Source organism: Manacus vitellinus, unplaced genomic scaffold, assembly GCF_001715985.3.
Source record: "Manacus vitellinus isolate BGI_N305 unplaced genomic scaffold, ASM171598v3 scaffold_15_pilon, whole genome shotgun sequence".
In the NCBI taxonomy this organism is placed as follows: domain Eukaryota; kingdom Metazoa; phylum Chordata; class Aves; order Passeriformes; family Pipridae; genus Manacus; species Manacus vitellinus.
This window is the reverse complement of record NW_021939122.1, coordinates 3,589,051-3,607,550: the sequence shown is the minus strand read 5'-3', so window position 1 is coordinate 3,607,550 and position 18,500 is coordinate 3,589,051. Positions and strand designations below refer to the sequence as shown.

The window sequence follows — 18,500 nt, the reverse complement described above, 5'->3', positions numbered from 1 at the left end:
TCCTCAATGTCTTTACAGTCATTAATTTTACACTAGTATAATAATCCATTTGTGGAAGAAATACCCTTTCCATTCTTATCTACTGTGACAAGAGTCTCATGGAGCATAGTCATCCTAGATCAGATAAAACCAATGAAGAAACGGAAGTATTTTCTTTCAAAACTCTATAAGGAGTTAATTTCTAAGAAGGCTGTAAGAGACAAACAAACAAAAAACTCAACCACCAAACAAACCAGTCTTCTTATCTGGAAGAAACACAAGAAACAGCCTAACCACATGGCATGTGGTCAGCAGCAGACTACAGTTAAAAATACAGCACGCAATGCTTGTTCTAAACCTACATCTGATGTAGAATTATTTATATAGGGAGTGGGAGTGAAAAGGATACCACAAAGCTGAAAATCTAGTCAGTGTTCAAGTCACAGTATTTGTGCTCTGCACTACTGCAATGGGCAGAAAATCATTGTTTGCTACAACTAATGTAAGACCAGATGCTCTTAACTCTACCAGACACTGGCACAAGTGTTTGTCAGAACTGCACAGGGTGAGAAGATGAATGGAGGTAAAATTACAAGTTTCCTGCATAAAGGAGCAGCACATGGCAAGCATGCTGGTCACAATGGTGAGGCCAACAACCAGACAGTGACCAACACAGAGACTGCTGCACAGCAGCCAAGTGTGCCAGTACTGCTCCAATAGGCGAATGGACGTGATAAAAGCTACACTTCCATGGGATGACTAACGGGATGTAGCACCACACATCTGGACAGCAGGGGCAAGTAAAGAGGTAAGCATGTAGCCACAGAAATCCTACAACACAAGTGTTAAGGATGTACTACAAACACACACAGACCTGTTCTCTATCTTGTCCGAGCTTAGCACTAGGGAAAAGCAATCTGTACTTTTAAAAGTCTGTATTATTGAGCAAAAGAGTAACGCAAAACAGGAGCTTCAATGAGAAATATCTGATTTATTTCTGAGTTTTAGCACTTAGAGAAATGGGGACTCAAAAGCCACATCCAAAGATAGACACCATTTGGGGAAAATGGGAAACAAACACCTCTCCTGAGGGCCCTCAGCCCAGGTTGAATGTGAGCAGTGCCCCTCACGGACAACACTGGGGTTCATACTGCAAAGCCAGACTGCTCTAACACTTTGGAGCAAGGAAGTTGCATGCAGACTCTTGACATAAAGTCTCCAGTGTCATGCAGAAGTAGAGAAAAGGTTTCCAGAGGGCAACCTCATTCACCATGTACAGAGAATGCTATCTCTCTAATCTACCTTTACTTACACTTGATCACAAGTATTCAGTTATAAATATGAGGAACAACATATACTGTGAAGAGCTGAAGAGAAGTAAATCCAGATTTATCCTTTTCATGGAGGAAGACACCATGTACTCCATGAATCAAACACCACAAGCTTTCTATGGAGCTGGAAGCCTCTAACATACAGGGTTTCCTTGTAAATACATGACCAAGAAATTGTGCCTCAAAATCTGTGGGGATATCTTTGTTCATTTTTGCAAGATTTTAACCCAAGATATGGCACTCCCTGAAAGCCTGTTGGAAATCAAGAATCCTGAGAAGAAAGCTTTTTTTTTTTCCTAGATAGGTAACAAAACTATGTAGATGTGTTAATACTTGCTGCTTTTTCTGTTGCTTCTCCACTGCCTCATTGGGATTTTGAAGCAAGCACCTGCTGGTTCTCAGTTCACAACATTTGGGATAGCCCATTCTTATTCCTCTGGGATTTGACTGTAATGTTTTCAATATCAACAGATGCAACAACTCTAACATACTTGCTGTATTACTGTGCATGTGTTCAGTGCATATCTGTACAAGAGGCAGGCTTGTGCCATGGCACAAAAGCTCACTCTTGCAGGCACATTTCAAAGACAAACATCCTAGGGCAAGAACAGCAGTTCCACAGGGCATTTTGGTCAAAATAAACAGCCCAGACCTTGGGTGTAAATTGGGCAGAACACTGCAGGACTGCAAGAATACATGTTTTACTAGAGCAGTCTCCAAAATAAACACTAGTCCTCTGGAAACACCTCTTTTTCCAGCAGCCTGCTTGTACTGTGAGCCCTCTGGAAACAAAGCCTCATAAAGTGAAAAAGGGCTAAGACAGCAGGAGAGAACAAGTGTGCTGGTCATGCAGTGTGCATGTCAGACCCCCAGCATGGGGAGAATGAAGACTGTCCATAGTGTTAAACCAGATGAACTGTTCCCATAAGAGCTGTAGAGAAAGGTTTGGACTTCAAATGAAAATGCAAGCTAGTAAACCCAGCCCTTCTTTTCCATGTGGAGAACAACTAGCCTTTGGAACAGTTAGGGGAGGACAGTGCTGTAGCCTGTAACTATCTCTATGCCAGCACCAGATGGTAAAAGGCTACTGCCTGCAACAGCATCCAGCCTCAGCAATGGTCTGTTTGACCTCCAGAATTAAACAATGACCATGCAACACAAAGAGTGACATCGGAGTGGGAAAAAATAATTCCCCTCAGAAAGGAACAGGAGTGCCTCAGCTTCAGGCACACAAACTGAACCCTTAATACAATACTCAGTTTCCATTCTGTCCAAACATGAACATTGGGAGGCTCCTCCTTCCTGACCCCTCTTCCCAGCATCTGTCCAAGGGGATAGATGAAGAAACTTCCATGGGGTCTGCTGGGTATCATCAGTCACTGACAATATCCCTATTCAGAAGCATTCTGCACTGAACAGAACAGACTAGTCAGAGGCATGTGTCACAACTGAGCAAGTCTTTGGTCTTTCTAATCCCCAGCAATGACCAGTTCTCTATATAGAAAGGGGAAAAAGAATTCCTGCTGTCACAATAGTGCACTTAGCTAGTTGTATGATGTATAAGGTACATGTAAGGAACAATAAGATCCTACATGGGGCTCCATAACAGTACAGTGATTATAGCAATCCCAGCCACAGGACAGGGCTGTGGTTTTACCCTGGAAGAGGATGGGCAACAAAGAAAGTGGCTGCCTTCTGTTCAGATGGTGGGAGAGACAGTAAAATGGGAAAGCAAGAACTTACCTTCACTCCATCTGACTTCTTGTTCAGCAGGCTTTTGGCAGCTGTGGAGAGAAGCAGAAGTAGGTCAGATTTTGGTTTCAAGACTTCTTTCTCTCTCCCCACTTCCCTCAGAAATGCACAAAACTTCAGAAGGACAACCATCCTGTTAATTCCTCTCTAACAGCAAGAGACATGGAAAACAGACCAAATCACTCATCAAATCCATCCTGATAGCAGAGGGTCATCCAGCCTATCTACTGTTCACTTATTTAGGCAAAAAATGCTCCCGGTTTCACTATCTCAGGAAAACCAAGTCTGAAATGATAATTTAGAGCTCCTTTGTTTCAATCCTCCATTCATACACTGTGACCCCATCCAGAAGTGCCAGCAGTTACAGGGGAAAAAGCTAAAGAAATCTGTTAGATCTTTGCAACAGGATAAAGGTTGAAGGTGCAGCCATTCACATAACAGACATGGCTTATAAAGGAGGCACTGATAATGCAGAGGCCTCCTAATTACTGCTATACACAGTTCCCTGGGGATAGCTGGATAGCTAAAAGGAAGAGACTGAGAAAGTGCAAAAGTCAGCATCTGATAACTGTTAAAAAAAAGGAGAGAATGACAAAAGAGACTAGAACTAAGCTGAATTTCTTCACTGAAATATAAAGATGGTCTGCTGTGCTCAACTTGAACAACTACCAATGAAACTGAGAGCATGGTAAGTGCACACAGAGAGCCCACAACAAATCCCTGGCAGAAGACACACTTGGGAGTGATGAAGGAGCTGCTCCATCTACTGCAGCATAGTGGTACATTGACAACGACTGTCAACAGTAAGATCCCATCTACAATCTCAACAGATACATCTTGCCTACTTATGAAGAACATATTCAGTTGTTTCAACTTCCATAAACAGCATGCTAGACAACTACTGGACCAGCACACTGATACAGCTCTCCTAAGCAGTTGCTGGGAAGCATAAAGGTCTGGGTACTTGACCTGGATTTGAGGTCCAACAAAAATGAGACTTAAAGAAAAGGCAAATCCTAAGACAGTGCTCACATGCCTGTTGAAATGCTTCACTCCCAAAGACATGCTGACCAACTCATGCACAGAGTGCTTGTTCTCTCTAGAAGCAGCAACATTAGGCAGAAAAGGTTTTAGCAATACCTAAGCAACTGTCAAATTTTGTGTCAACAACATTTTCCCCCCTGATTTCCCTACCATAAGACCCTACAGACATGGATTAACTAAACAATATTAGCTGAGCTGATGCAAATGACTACAGCATCTCCTCACAGCAAAGAGGTGGTATCCCATACAAGCTTGTTAGAATATTTGAATTATTTTCCTAATTCTACTCTCTAATGCAAGTATAAAACTAGATTATGATTTTGTTTTCATTCCAGTTCTCAGAAACCAAGAACACTGGAAAAAAATCATGCACAGTGTTCCAAAGTGCACACATGAAGGTGGGCAAAGTGACTCAAGCAACTGATTTACCCTGCAACAGACTCTTTGCTGAGTGTACACATACTAAAGCATAGTAAGACTGCATCTAACAAATAAGTTCTTGCCACCTTCAAGGCACAACGAAGATCAGGTTGACTCTACATGAAAGTGAGAAGGAGAACAACGTGACTATGGGGTCAAAAGAGGTCCAGCGTTTATACCACACATACATCAAGGCATCTCTCACAACAACTGCTGAAAACAAGAAACTGTTACAGCCCTACAACACTTTGGAAGGAGTAAAGGATTCTACAACTTAACAAATGTGGCAAATGGAACATCCTTAGAGTGAAAAAACCCTCAAACATCAGAGAAGAGAAACAGTACCACCATATGTTCTGGGAATGACCCAGACAAGCAGGGAAGCAACATTTTTCACGCTTTCTGCAGTTCTCCCAGAACTCCACATTTGTCTTTGTGGACAGAAGACAGCTAAAATCATGTTCTACGACATTAAAGCAACTTCAGCTGAGAGTCCTTCTGTGCAGCACTATGTAATGCTGATCCAGTGTCTCCTGGTGCAGCCTGCCCATCCAGCCTCCTTCCCTGATTGTACCTCTGCACAGCACACATTGCTCTCCCACAAGCCTGTCAGCACCCCAGTGTTGTAGAAAGAAACTTGGCCTGTGTTGTATTTAGTTCATGCATCATACTGTGATTTAGAAGGACCTAGAGAGCCCATGAAATGCATTCACACACAAAGTTGACTGTAGACACCTCAAACAAAAGGGAAGCATGCAGGTTTCCCCACAGGTCAACCTGTACATGTTATAAGACAGAAATTAAAGGGGATGCTAGTGGAATTTCTACACAAGCAACAGACAAGACTTCCTGTAACAATAATAATTTTAGAAGACAGGCAGATTAGCTAAGAGACAACAGGAGGAAAAAAATTCAAGGACACATGAAGGCAGGTTCTTTACTGTTCAGGAAATGATCTCATACCCATGCTCTGCAGTTTTCCAGGCATGAGATACTAGTATTAATTTTCTTCATCCTTCCCACTTCTTCTACCTGTCAAAGGGATTAAATTCCCTCTTCTCAGTGAGTTAAGAGTTCCTCTAGAATTAAGCAATACAAAAGCACATGCTGCTAACCCAGCAACTTAAAAACACAGTTCTGTTCCTGGCTTAACAAGACACCCTCCAGTTAATTTCTGAAGAGAAACACAAAAGGCCTCCTGTGCACACACCCCAGAACTCTCCTGAACTTTAGGGAGAGGAAAATAAAAGTAGAAGGAATTATCAGAATAATTTACATCCACTTTTAATGATAAACTAGACTCTCTGGCCATAGTGATAAACATTTAAACACAGTAATGAAATCCATGTCACTCTGGCAAGCTGCAAATGGAAGTTACATACTGAAGTCCACAACTTCAGCAGTGAAGCTTCACAACTTCACTTTGTGAAGATGGCTGCTCCTAAGAGAAAGACCAATTTTTTCCATCCTTTCACTCAGCTTATAGCAGACTTACTTAGAGAGTATTGAGCCAGGATCCTTAAATATTGCAGGAGACTGAAAACCCTGTCTACTTTTTCCTAGTAATAAATTTACATGTACTTCTCAGAAAATGGTTTAGGAGTTTCATGCATATGATCTAATCTGTTGGTTTACCCGACTGTACTTCCGTATTCTGTAAGTGAATTCTGATGAGTGTTTGCTTGGGCCATCTGAACATCAGAAGCCACAAGTAAGCACCCAAATAATCCTGTGTATACCCTGGTGTGACCCCAACAATCCTACAGGGAAATTTAGATCACAAAGTTCTCTCTCACAGCTGAGCGAATGCCAACCAGAGTGTGGAGAGAAGCTACAAATCTCTTATTATAACCAGATTTCAACTTCCTGACTTATACTGAAAGGAGTACAACTGTACCTGTTTTTAACAAATAGCCTACAGCTGGCCTGAGACACAATCTTTAACAAGAATCACAAACAGACAGTATTAAACTGTTGAATATATCATAACTTGGGAAAGGAGCCAGATAACATTCCTTTATCTTTAGGTTAACTAGCCTGGGGCAAAAGGTACCTAGCAAGCAACAAATTACTCATAACAGAATAAAAACTTTTTTTTTTTCTTTGTAAAAAGTAAGATTTTCTTTATGGGCTAAAAAGAAAAAGAATACTGCTACAGACTCTTTAAGCATACAACTTGTCACAGGCTAAAACCACACTGTCCAGTGAAGGAACTCCACTTTACAACTGCAACACAGGAGATAGTAAGGACAACAGGATTACAGGAGTCTTCTCATATTTCCTGCAGACAGTACTATCGCGCCTAATTAATTGGTACTGGGGTCACATGAGCCTTCATTTTCCTCTCAGTTCAAAACATCTGTGAAAGAAGCTTTTAGGAGATCTCATCTCCAGACAGGAAGAAGCTTCTCTCTTCATAAATTTAGTTTCCTGTCTGCTGGGAATGGGGCTTTTAAAGGCCCAGAGAATAGTGTCACCCAATTAGAGAAAATAAAAATCCCTTAAGGGCTTTAGGGAAAGAAACAAGTGCTATCTCAGAACTTTCCAAGGGCAGTTAGATAACCTGTCACAACAGGGGAAGTCTGAGCTCTACCCAAAGTTCCCACATGGACTTCCTAACTTTTTATTTTTCGTTAGCATTCTTCAATTCCAGCAGATGTATGTATTTCAACTGCAGCAACTTAAAAAAACCACATAAAAACATAAGGAATTGGTACTCTCCACAGAGACTATAAAGGCTTTGCATCTAAATTCATGACACCTCTTTCTGGACAGTTTATCTGAATGTCTCATACTTGGGACCACAGTTTATATTCCAAGCAGAACTCACTGACACTGAGAACCCTGTGCTCACTGTGGGCCACCAAGGATTTCCTTTGTTTCAGCTGTTAGCTGAAGTGGGTCCAGCAGCTTCAGCCCTCAAGACAGAGAAGATTGAGTAGAGCAAGCCTTTTCCTCCTCCATACTAGCTCAGGGATTAAGTGGATGCATAGGGTCACACACCATTAAGGAGAACCCTTCTCTCCGGCATTTCATGTAGTCAAAATCTGGGCCACAGGAGATTCTCATACCCAAGCACTTCTGCAGCTTCATTAGAAATGACAACATTTGAAGACTAAAAATTAACCTAAAATTTCTGTTTAAAAAAAAAATAATCAAACCCCAATCTATTTCAGAATCATCAATTAAGTGAAATAAAAACTAGTTGTGTAAATAGATCAAAAATGGTTCTTACCAGCATAAAGCCCAAGAAAATGTTCAGTTTTGTATAGTCCTGTGGAAGCCCTGTCATTGTCCCATAGCTCCTCAAATAGTTATTTCAGAATCAATCTCAAAAAAGAGTATATAATTTTTAAGTCCTGTAATAGCACAATCTTGGGAGAAAATCATTCTGTCTCTTTAAGGCCAAACTATGAGAAATGCAGTAAAGAGAAATCACTGTAGCAGCAAGTAATGCTGACATATTGGCACAGGTTCACCTCAAAGCAAAAACCAAGGAAAAAAAAGTTCTGGAGTTGCTGAGGGATGTCCCTTAATAGTAGCACGGTTTCACATAATTTGATTTTTTTTTTTTAAATCACCATACAGGAGGCTAAAAACCCTGCCTTGATTTCACAAAGAATGTATACATGAATGTGCACTTTGAATGCTGGAATGATCATTTCACAGGGGTTTTCATTGCAATTACAGGTTTATTGTAACACCACCTAGAATATAAGTATTGGTATCTACCATTTGTAAATGGCTAGATGAAATTAATATACTTCCATTTCATTCATCATCACTTAGAATCCATATAGCAGAGTTTCACTTGAAAGTAACTGTAGTCAGGTGCAAAAAAAATCTGACTCATGCATTCATGATTGTCCTTTAGAAAGAGGAAAAAAAATTGTGAGGAGGGTAAAGAATGCAAACAATCTTATAAACGAAAAGCACTTGCAAATAGAGGTTTTCCACCCAAATGGAAATGAACCCAGATAAGACTGCGTCACCTAGATGTGCCGAGTCAAGACAATCATCTTCCAAAAAGCATGAATTTGCATGTTGAGATTTGCATTTTCAGTAAATGCACTACGTAATGCAGTTGGGTGGGAGCCAGACTACCAGCTATTAAATTTAAAAGGATGAAAACCACTTCTGAGACTCCGAGAAGGAAAACTCTAATAGCTAGATGCTTCAGACCCATTTTTGATGAGTCAAAGTAATACAATATCCAAATAGCTCCTGTCCCTATTCTCACCAATATTACTTTCCTGTCCCTGGTTCAGGTCTAAAGGACACACCTAATAAGAGTTCTTGACTACTGGTTTATGATGGGAAAGCTAACAATGCCAGCTAGAATTTCCCAAAAGTAATCTGCTAACAAAATATCATGAGAGGATTGTGGCAGCTGACCTCATTTCTGTTCTGTACTATACTAGAGTACTATATGCTCCTCCACAAACAATTTCCTATTTTACAGTGGTCACCAGCCAAGGTAAAGTGACCACCTTTACACTATGATGAACTGAAAGCATGTTTCCTCCCCTCCTACTCAACCCCCAAATGGTTAAAATATACTCCAACTCACTCACACAAAACAACCAAGGAATGGATGAGAACATTGAGAACTTACCTGAAAAATTCCGAGACACAAGCATTGTTGTAAGGATTGCACCCTGTGGGGAAGAGAAAGCAGGGATAACAGAGTGTCACTTGAGAAAGGGGCTGGGCTGACCCATGGAGAACACAGTGCATCAGGTGCCAATGCAGAGATATACCAATGCTACCCTGAGAAGTCCTAGTGTATCCAGGATTCCCACATGTGGCTGGTTGGGCCTGACATGGGACCACTCTGAGTCCTGCCTTTCTAGAATGGCAGCTAAATGCCAGACAGGATAGACTAGGAAATCTAAAATGGCACTAAGAGTTATGCTTAGACATATAGCTGCTTCCTTGCTTTCAAATGGCAGATGGCAGAGGCTCTGCCCCAGCTACAGGCAACTGGTAACACCAGTATTGGAAGGCAAAAAGTGTTCAGAACCAAAAGGCCCAGGACTAGCTGCTCTGTTTCAACTCTTTGGCAGAAAGTAGAAGGGGTGAATATGTAGCAGAAGAGGCATGGGAAGCTTACAGCTTTGGAGAAAGAAACTACCTAGCTCCTCAATACACTACCTCAGTAGTCCGTACTGGGGGATCACATAAGGTACTTCTCTAAAAATGCATCATCATGGCTGGGCTTCGCGAACGAAGATTTGGGAAGGCTCTATCCACATTTGCAACAGGTACATTGGTGGCTTATGAGGCCAATACGTGACAGACATGTCCGATTGCAAAAGGCACAGCAGAAAGACTCCTTAGATGGTGTATTCTGCAAGACACGGTTCTTTCTGCGTTACCTTTTCTCCTCAAGAGTGATCCTGCGTGTGTTCTCGAAGGAGACAGCTGTGTTATAGATGGCATGTCTCCAGGCCTCCCAATTGGAGGCCAGAGTAGACCAGTTATGGTGGATCAATATGCCCAAGCTGAAAGTTGTTCAGGCATCCCTGTACTTTCTTCGGCTCCCTTCCCCTGCGAAGGCACGGGGCAACGTTCACGCAGTAGAGCAGCGATCTAGGGAAGGCAGTGGTCCTCATCCTGGAGACGTGCCTGCCCAGCGCAGCTTGTTCTCATCACAGGCCCTCAATACTTGTGACTGCTGAGCTTGTTCTAGAACAGATGGATTGGTCACAAAATCTGACCAGTGGATGTTTAAGATTGTACGGAGGCAGCGTTGATGGAAGCGTTCTGGGAGACGCAGGTGGTGGCGGTAGATGACCCATGATTTGGAACCATACAGGAGAGTAGACAGCACTATGGCTCTGTAAACACTGATCTTTGTACTTTTCTTCAAGTGTTTATTACGCCATACTCTTTTGTGGAGTTTTCCAAAAGCACTGTATGCCTTTGCTAACCTGTTGTCTATCTCTCTGTCAATCTTACCATCCGAGGAGATGAGGCTACCTAGGTAATTAAACTGCTGGACTGATTTGAGCTCTGATTGGCCAATGGTGATGTGTCTAAAAATGTACTAGTCACAAAAAAAGACACTGTTGGTAAGAAGGCACTAACCTCAAATTCAGAGAATTAAAAACAAACTTAAGGCAAATTAAGATGTACTTACCTTTAGCTTTCTTCTAGCATTGAACTTTCTCAAGCATTCCACAGTCTCCTGCCTGTGCATCATCGATGCGACAGTGGATCGTTGCTGAAAAACAGGAACAGCAGAAGATCAAGAACAGATCAAGAACATACCCTAACCAAATCAGGCAGGGAAGTTCGTTCCACTTGTACACAATTGTGACGTGCAAGATGACATGGCCAAGCCTCTCACCACTGCATGGCTGCAAAACACTGCAATGGGTTCACAACTTAAGAACTTCCATCAAGATGTGTTAAATCAAGGTATGCTATTACAGGACTGCGCCTAAGAAACTTTGTAACTGAGGTACAGGTGAGAATCAATGCTCCCTGCCTTTCAGGCACTCACATGACTTAAGACAGTAAGAAGACAAAGCCAAATGAACAAGCATACTCATGAGGGACTGAGTCAGAGGCACTACAGAAAAGATCTGTGTTGCATTAGTTACAGCTTGAAAGGGAAATTCCGAGCAGCAAGCGAATACCAGTGAGCAATAGCCTTCCTGGACACGGCAACCCCTGAATGTAAGTGTTTGACTAGCAGAGTCCTTGGCATCTTTGTATCAGTTTTGCAGAAATAGGTTTTCAGTGTGTAAGAGGAAAGATCATATAGTTCTCCTGTGCCAATGCAAAAACCTGACCATAACCTCTAGCTAGTGATGCACATCTGTCACCACAGCAGACTGGGACCCCCTCAGTTGCAGAAAGACAACTTCCCAGAAGCATTGCAGTCACTGAAACCCCATGAAGAAATCAGAGACTGATGCTGCCAAGCATTTAGAGCACATGAGGAAAGCAGTGACTAATGCATAGAGCCACAAGCCTGAATTCCCTTCACAAGGACAGTGAGTGAATTACTAACCTGGCAGATCAGTGTGTACAAAGTCTCCCCTAACTTTCTGCTGCCTGAAAAAAAAATCTGCAATACCCAAAAGAACTCTAAACCATGCTCATATTCAGTTAGTTTCATGGGAAGTCTCTGCTTTGATCCTATTGTCAAAGCTAGTCACCCACTGCAGTACACTCAGCAGTGTGTGGGGAGAATGTAGCCAAACTGTCCTCTAACAACTGTTGGTGGTCACTGTTTGTTCAGTCTCCTTAGGAGTGAGAGTGATGTCCAGTTGTTCAATGTCAGCATACAAGAATAAGGACAGGCACTTCAGAAGTTCACTGATGCTAAGAAAGTCAGTGTCTCAGATACACTTAAGATTTCCTACAACATTTATTTTCAAGGAGCCATACATATCCAGAAAGGAAATGTATGTTGCACCCACAGGGACTGCAGAGCAAATGGAAACAACAGACTCAACAGGAGGCAGTTTTGGTGAGAGGCTAACGTGTCTGTGAAGTGAAGTCAAACTCCCCATAACTCAGAGAAGGAAAGCCTCTCTTGAACTGCTCTATATTATGTTGCCACAGGGAGCGGGCTATTACCATACGGCTTTGGCTACAGGCATTGGGAGGAAAGTTAAGTATATAGGAACTGCTATTGATTACAAACATGCAAGGAGAAAGAAAAAAAAAAGACACGCAAAGCCTCAGCTGGCGTGAAGTTTTGACTTCCAAGGAACTTGCATCACTTTAGAGCAAACACTACACTCCTGTTACACAGATGTTCACATAAGTAAGCTTAAATTGCTCATCTGTTGCTTTGTGGTGCAAGGACAAAACTGCCACAGTTTTACAAGAAGAAATGAGTAAAGGAACACATCCCACATCCCCAAGACCCATCCCAGAAGTATGTTGGGGTATTACAAGAGCATCCAGTTAGATTTAGGTGAAACTATTTCATCCTTCAAAGATAAAAATTGCATCATTGCTGTCCTCCCCTACACCCACTCCAGCGATTTCCTTGCCAACTTTGCAAAAAATGAAAAATACTTATGTGGCAAGGCAAAAACTACATGCATAGAACAAAAAAAAGTTTTTTTGCTGATTTCAGGTTTACAGCCAGTTAAGCTGAAGCACAGCAGAAATGTCTCAAATGCTACAAAGATGCTATGCCATAAACTGAAGCAGAGAAATGAGAGAACAAAATGATCCTAAAATTTTTGTCTGATGCCAAACTCCATTTTGACATTTTAGATGATATGGACTGGAAGAGGAGATGTGGGAAAAAACAGAAACTGCAGATATTGACAAAACTTCTAAAAGAATAAGGGATTTTTTTTCTACAGTGGCAATAAATGCACCACAGCTGACAAAGTTGGCTTATTGAAGGTCATTAACAAAAAAAAAAAAATAATAATTTGAAATATTTAAAATATTCTGGGTCCTTCAAGCCTTCCTGACACATCCATTCAGGGTACACCACGAATCAACCTGTAATAAGGAAAACACTTACGCAGACCCATGGATGTTTGAGAGCCTGGTCAGCTGTGATGCGCTTTGCTGGGTTTATCGTCAGCATCTGGTTGATCAAATTCTTGGCTTCAGGAGTCACAGTGTCCCACTCAGGTGATGGGAACTAAAAGAGGAAGAAGGAACAGATGATCAAAGGAAAATACTTTCTACTAGCAGATGAGATTCTCCCCCCTACGCAGCTGAATTCCAGCTTTTGCCCTTTGGATACCAGGGCTCAAACATTTGCAAACCCCATTAATTTTTGTGAAAACCCATGCTGAACAAAAATCATACTGAATCCAGCAAATGAATGGTACCAGACAGCAGGACACACCTGTACCATTCACCAGACATAGGCAGGAAGATTAAGAGTTTAAAAGCCTTTTAGGAATCACTCAGACCTTTGAATTTCTTTCACACTCAACAGTCAAAAATGTAAAGTCACAGATCTTTTTGACTGAGTTCTTACATAAAAAACACAAGCACTATCTTATTTTACCCCACCTGGCTCTTTCTCCAGCATGCTAAAAGCTGTAACAGCATATGCAAAATCACAAACACTTAAATACAGCAAAACCACATGAAAGCAAAAACCACTGACAAGGAACATCCCATCAGATACACTTTTCCCACCATAAAGCACAGTATCCTGGAACAATACTAGTCACTTAGGTGTAGCAACCCACCAGCAAGTTGTTAGCAACCATCTACCATACCAATATCATTACCTGGGGAGCAAGAGCGATGTAAGAGTGGATGGGAATACAGAAGCATGAAAACATAGTAAAGAATTTAAAGTATTTCAGTTGCTGATCATTTATGAGGGGTAACTGCTCTCTCCTATAATTCCATTAATGACAAAGAGGAGATGTTTACACCATCCCCCAGATGCTTGCATGTGGTATGGATGACAGTACGCTGAGATTAAATCCGATGAATCTACTGTACAAATACAGGTGAACTTGAGAACACAAAGACAAATATGCTGTTGGGGTAAAGCTCCCTGTCTTTAGATGGGGAGAAGATTGACCCATCTTGAGCTCATTTCCTTACAGCACTACATTATTTAGAAGAAGTTTAACCCATCTCTTTTCTCCTGCATTTTGTGCTTTACTGTTGGGTCATAAAAATACACCTGCCATATCTGATTTGCATATAGTCTTATTTCTGCATTTGCAGGCATCAGCAAGGCATTACACAATTTGTTCTACAAACATTGCAAGAGACTACTCAAAAATTATGATACTGAGCTTTCAAGCCAGGACACTTTCTCCACACCTGAACTCTGAAGTATTCATGGCAATGTCTTGCAAAACCCCTACCAATAGCACGAAGTCCAATTTACTGTTGACAGTTCCATCATAGTCAAGGAAGAAAAACAGACTGGTCCTGTGCATACAGGCCCCTTGGTGCTGGGGTAAGGACACCAATGGCAGGTACATCAGTAAAACTTGAGCAGTTTTCTACCAGGCACAACAGGGGAAGAATCTACTAAACTTGTTCACTACAGGGAAGAATTCAAAAACAGCAGACAGATAAGGAGGGATCAGGCACTTCACTCCTCATGACTCAAAGAAAGAGTTAGATATTTAACTCCTGAAGTGCTTTGAAAATCCCCACCAATATAATGAGTGCAAAAACACTTAAAATAAGAACAGGCAACACAAAAACTAGAGGGGCAGGAAGGCAAGAGAACAACACAAGTCCATTTAAGGCTATCAAGCACAAAGACATCACTTTCCTCTCAGGAAGCCACTGAGCCAGGACTCAGGGTTAGGCAGACCTTTGTTCTCACCAGTACAGCTGCTCTCACAGTCTCAGCACAGAAGCTGGGAGGTAACTGGAGTCCAGCAGAACCCTCACCTAATTTTTTTTTTTTTTTTAACATACAAACCACAAGACAGCCCACAAAATGAACCCCCCAACTTCCTCCTGATATTCATGCCCATGGGCTTTGAACTAGGATTTCCAAGAGTTCCCTCTTCCCCCTTGAGCCTTTCCTTACATGGAAGAATTTATGTCAAACATTCAAGTTGTGGTACCCAAGCCACATTTTACACCACATTTGCTCCCCAGTACTAAGCTCCTTGCTATTCCTCTTTCAGGCACTTTTTACACCTAGTTTTGCCGTGCTCTAAAAAGTGTTCCATGAACTGCTTGGCTTTTTACCAGAGCCTCCAACCCAACATGCTGATCCCCACCACAAAACCACCCCTCCAATGGCCCCCACCATTCAGTCTTCTCACTGGGCTCCATGCTTTCCATGGCTGGAAGAGATACCACTATGGCACAGAGACCAAAGGCCATAATTTAAGCTATTATTGTACAGAATACATCCCCATACTTTCTATTAGGCCTTGATAAAGATGAGCCCCTTCGTTCTACCTTCCGTCTGCTCCCCTGAAAAAGTTAGCATTGGCTACATCTGCAACACTTTGTGGTAAATCACTAGAAGACACCGTTTCCCACCATCTGCATTTCCAGCTCTGCATCTCCCTAGTGGCCAGCAACATCCTGGTGCCCACTGTGATGCTTTCCACATATCCTTTCAGTAGCCCCAAACAGGACTGTATCCCAGGCAGTGAAGATAACAAGGTATATGAACATGCCAAACATCACTTTGCAGAGAAGCTTGGGGCCTGCTGCTGGACACCAAGTAAGATAGTGCCTTGTTCTGGATGGCTTCTACACCCATGCAGGTACTCAGCAAGAAAGTGCCCTTACGTCATAGGCTCCGGCTTTGATCTGCTGATAGAGTTTGTGCTGATCTTCATCCCAAAAGGGAGGGTACCCCACTAGTAATATGTACAGAATCACTCCTGGGAGGGAGAGACACAGATACACTATGGTTAGGCTAATACGCCAATTATTCCTTCAGCCCCTCTTCCTTCCCTCTCAACAGTCCCCAAGGCAATGATTGCTCCACATCTTCATTTGCCATCATATTTAGCCTTCTGAGGTAGCAAAAGACAGTACCAACCTCTCATCTGCTGAACCTCACCCCGGGACTTCATGTTCAACTCTTAACACCGGCTGCCAAGAGCTAGAACAAGGTGCATGATGTCCTTCTATCCTACTCTGGCTACCATGGCTGGTGAGCCGCAGCTCCCAGCTGCTCTCAGAGTAAAATGAAACAACATGTCCTGGGGTTGTTGGGCAGCAAGGGGCTATTTAGGAAGGACTATATTTTTAGATGCTTATTTTGCATGGTCTTGGGACAAAAATGACACTGACAAAGCTAACACTCCTGGCCTGCAGAGAACCGTTGAGTCCAAGTCAGGCAACCCTGATATCACAGATCTTTAAACTTATCCGTCACAGATACATTTACACTTACTTTTTAAAAAAATCATCCCTCTTCAGTATTTCATATTCTACATAGTTAGTGTAATAGGAAATTGCTACAGTTATCTAAACAACTGACTCTGCAAAGCATAGACAGGTCCTATCTTTTGAGTCTCAAACATCTGTTAGATGGCCCGAGGAAAGGATTAAGAGCCAGAATCTTCAGGCTCCAGTATTAACTTCATCTACACAAGGTGCTTATTCTCAAGTGTGCCTTTATGTCTCCACCCAAAAAGAAACAGCACTGCACACCCTCCCAGTAATAGGTTATAAGGAATTGCTCTTTTACATGAAATCATCTTGTTTAAGTGTAAAACATTTTGACAGAATCTTACCACATGCCCATATATCCACTGGTTTTCCATAAGGATCTTTTCTTAAGACTTCAGGGGAGAGGTAGCCTGGAGTACCAGCAAACCCTGCCAGGAAATGGATGACATGAAGTACTTACAGTACCCAAGCAGAAGAGATCTTGCCATATTACAAAATCCACTAGTAGTAACCAACAAATTCTAAAACCCAATTCCCACCCTTCATCTCGTGTTTGCTAGAGCTGCCTTTTGGTACACCCACAAAAAGAGGGAAAAAAACTGAAACAGAAAATCAGATGGGATTGAGTGTCTATGTATTGCAAGAAAAACAGAAGAGTAAGAGGGACCATGTTAATCAGCTGGGCACAAACTCATATGCCAGGCCTTATAGCATCGTTACATATAATGGCTTGGAGTTTGAAAACACAAGACACAGACGGGACACATCAAATTGGCAAATGGTGGGGGCACACCAGGAGAAGCAGTCATCTTTCCAGAATCTTGGCAGCACTCAGTCTCAGAGCTGTTGTTTAACCTGAGAAGGTCTCATCTTAATTATGTTTTAGCTAAACAAAGATAAGGCCAGATCCGAATGTGTTCTGAGGAAGGCCAGGTCAAACGCATTTCTGTAAAATGACCAAACAAAATTCGAGATGTCTACACTTCTGAGTAGTATGAAAGATCAGATCAGGGTCTAAACTTAGCAGCTGCCTTCATCTCTGACACTAGCATCTACTGTAAACTGAGAAGAAAATTAGAGAAACATATAGCCATTTTTTTCTGTCTTTATTCATCATATTCTTTCCTCTATTGCACTTAGGCTTGTGCCCAAGACCCAGAGGCTGAGACGCTTGAAAAAGAAGCAGCAATGCCAAATACACATAGGTGTGCTGGAAGAGCCAAGAGAAAGTACTCAGGGAGGGTGCAACTCAACCAGCCAGCAGGAAACAGGGGAGCAAAAGTGGGAAAGCTCTAACAGTCTTACCAAACCAGGCCTGCTGCTCTCCCTGGACTTCTATAGCCAGTCCGAAGTCAGCCAGTTTGACAGCAGCACCCTTACATTTACTTGCCAGTAGTAAATTCTCAGGCTGGGGAGAAGAAAGAAAAAAAAGGGGTAAGAATGAAAGACTCACATCCTCATTAAAACCTCTTAGCTAGTATTCACATCATCAAATTCCACCTGCTGACTGAATTGAGCAAGCAGGAATAAATCTGTTCAGGTGGAAACACAGAAACAGCAATGAATGGCACTGACCTAGAGTGGCAGATAATTCTCACATCTAACACAAATCCTCTGGCTCCTCTATGAGAGCCAGAGCCTTTCCCAGCACAGCCCATACATTACATGCTGACACCAGAGGGCACTGGCAGTACGGTTCCTGCAGCACATAAGCCAAAACTTGTTTCTGCCCTCCCTGAAGAGAATAACTGGAGGGGGGGGGGGCAAGAAGGGAGGGATGATGCAGTAGATACAATCTGCAGTGATGTTTCTCCCCATGAACATTAGACAGTCCCCAAGGCACTGGAAAAGTAAATATGATGCTAATAAGGGCTGCCAAATTCAATGCTGTAATGTGGGAAGGCATCATCTGGATAGGCAGTAGTTTTCATCCCTTACAGAAAAAGCCTCAGCCTCAAATTGGCATAAGTAGCACAGCAGTGAGTATTCTTGTAAGCAGTTTTTTCATGCCACACATTTACAGCAGCATAAAATAATCTGTCTTGCTACTGCTGCCATCACCTATACAACAAGCAGCCATGTCACTTCCCCCATGGGCCAGGAAATGGAGACAGACTTTTTCCCCCTCACATTTCC

General features: G+C 42.2%; 1 protein-coding gene across 13 annotated transcripts in view; it reads right to left on the bottom strand.

Annotated features, from left to right (window-relative positions):
* CAMK2G (calcium/calmodulin dependent protein kinase II gamma) overlaps nt 1–18,500 on the bottom strand; it is a 118,134-nt gene that overhangs the window by 25,332 nt on the left and 74,302 nt on the right. For all 13 annotated transcript variants that reach the window (XM_029958529.1, XM_029958518.1, XM_029958522.1 and 10 more), the window contains 7 exons: nt 17,670–17,772; nt 16,709–16,792; nt 15,753–15,847; nt 13,030–13,152; nt 10,669–10,752; nt 9,142–9,184; nt 3,054–3,094 (listed from right to left, as the gene is read on the bottom strand). In XM_029958529.1, the coding sequence (XP_029814389.1) occupies nt 3,054–3,094; nt 9,142–9,184; nt 10,669–10,752; nt 13,030–13,152; nt 15,753–15,847; nt 16,709–16,792; nt 17,670–17,772 (573 nt within the window). The remainder of the gene's footprint in view (nt 1–3,053; nt 3,095–9,141; nt 9,185–10,668; nt 10,753–13,029; nt 13,153–15,752; nt 15,848–16,708; nt 16,793–17,669; nt 17,773–18,500) is intronic.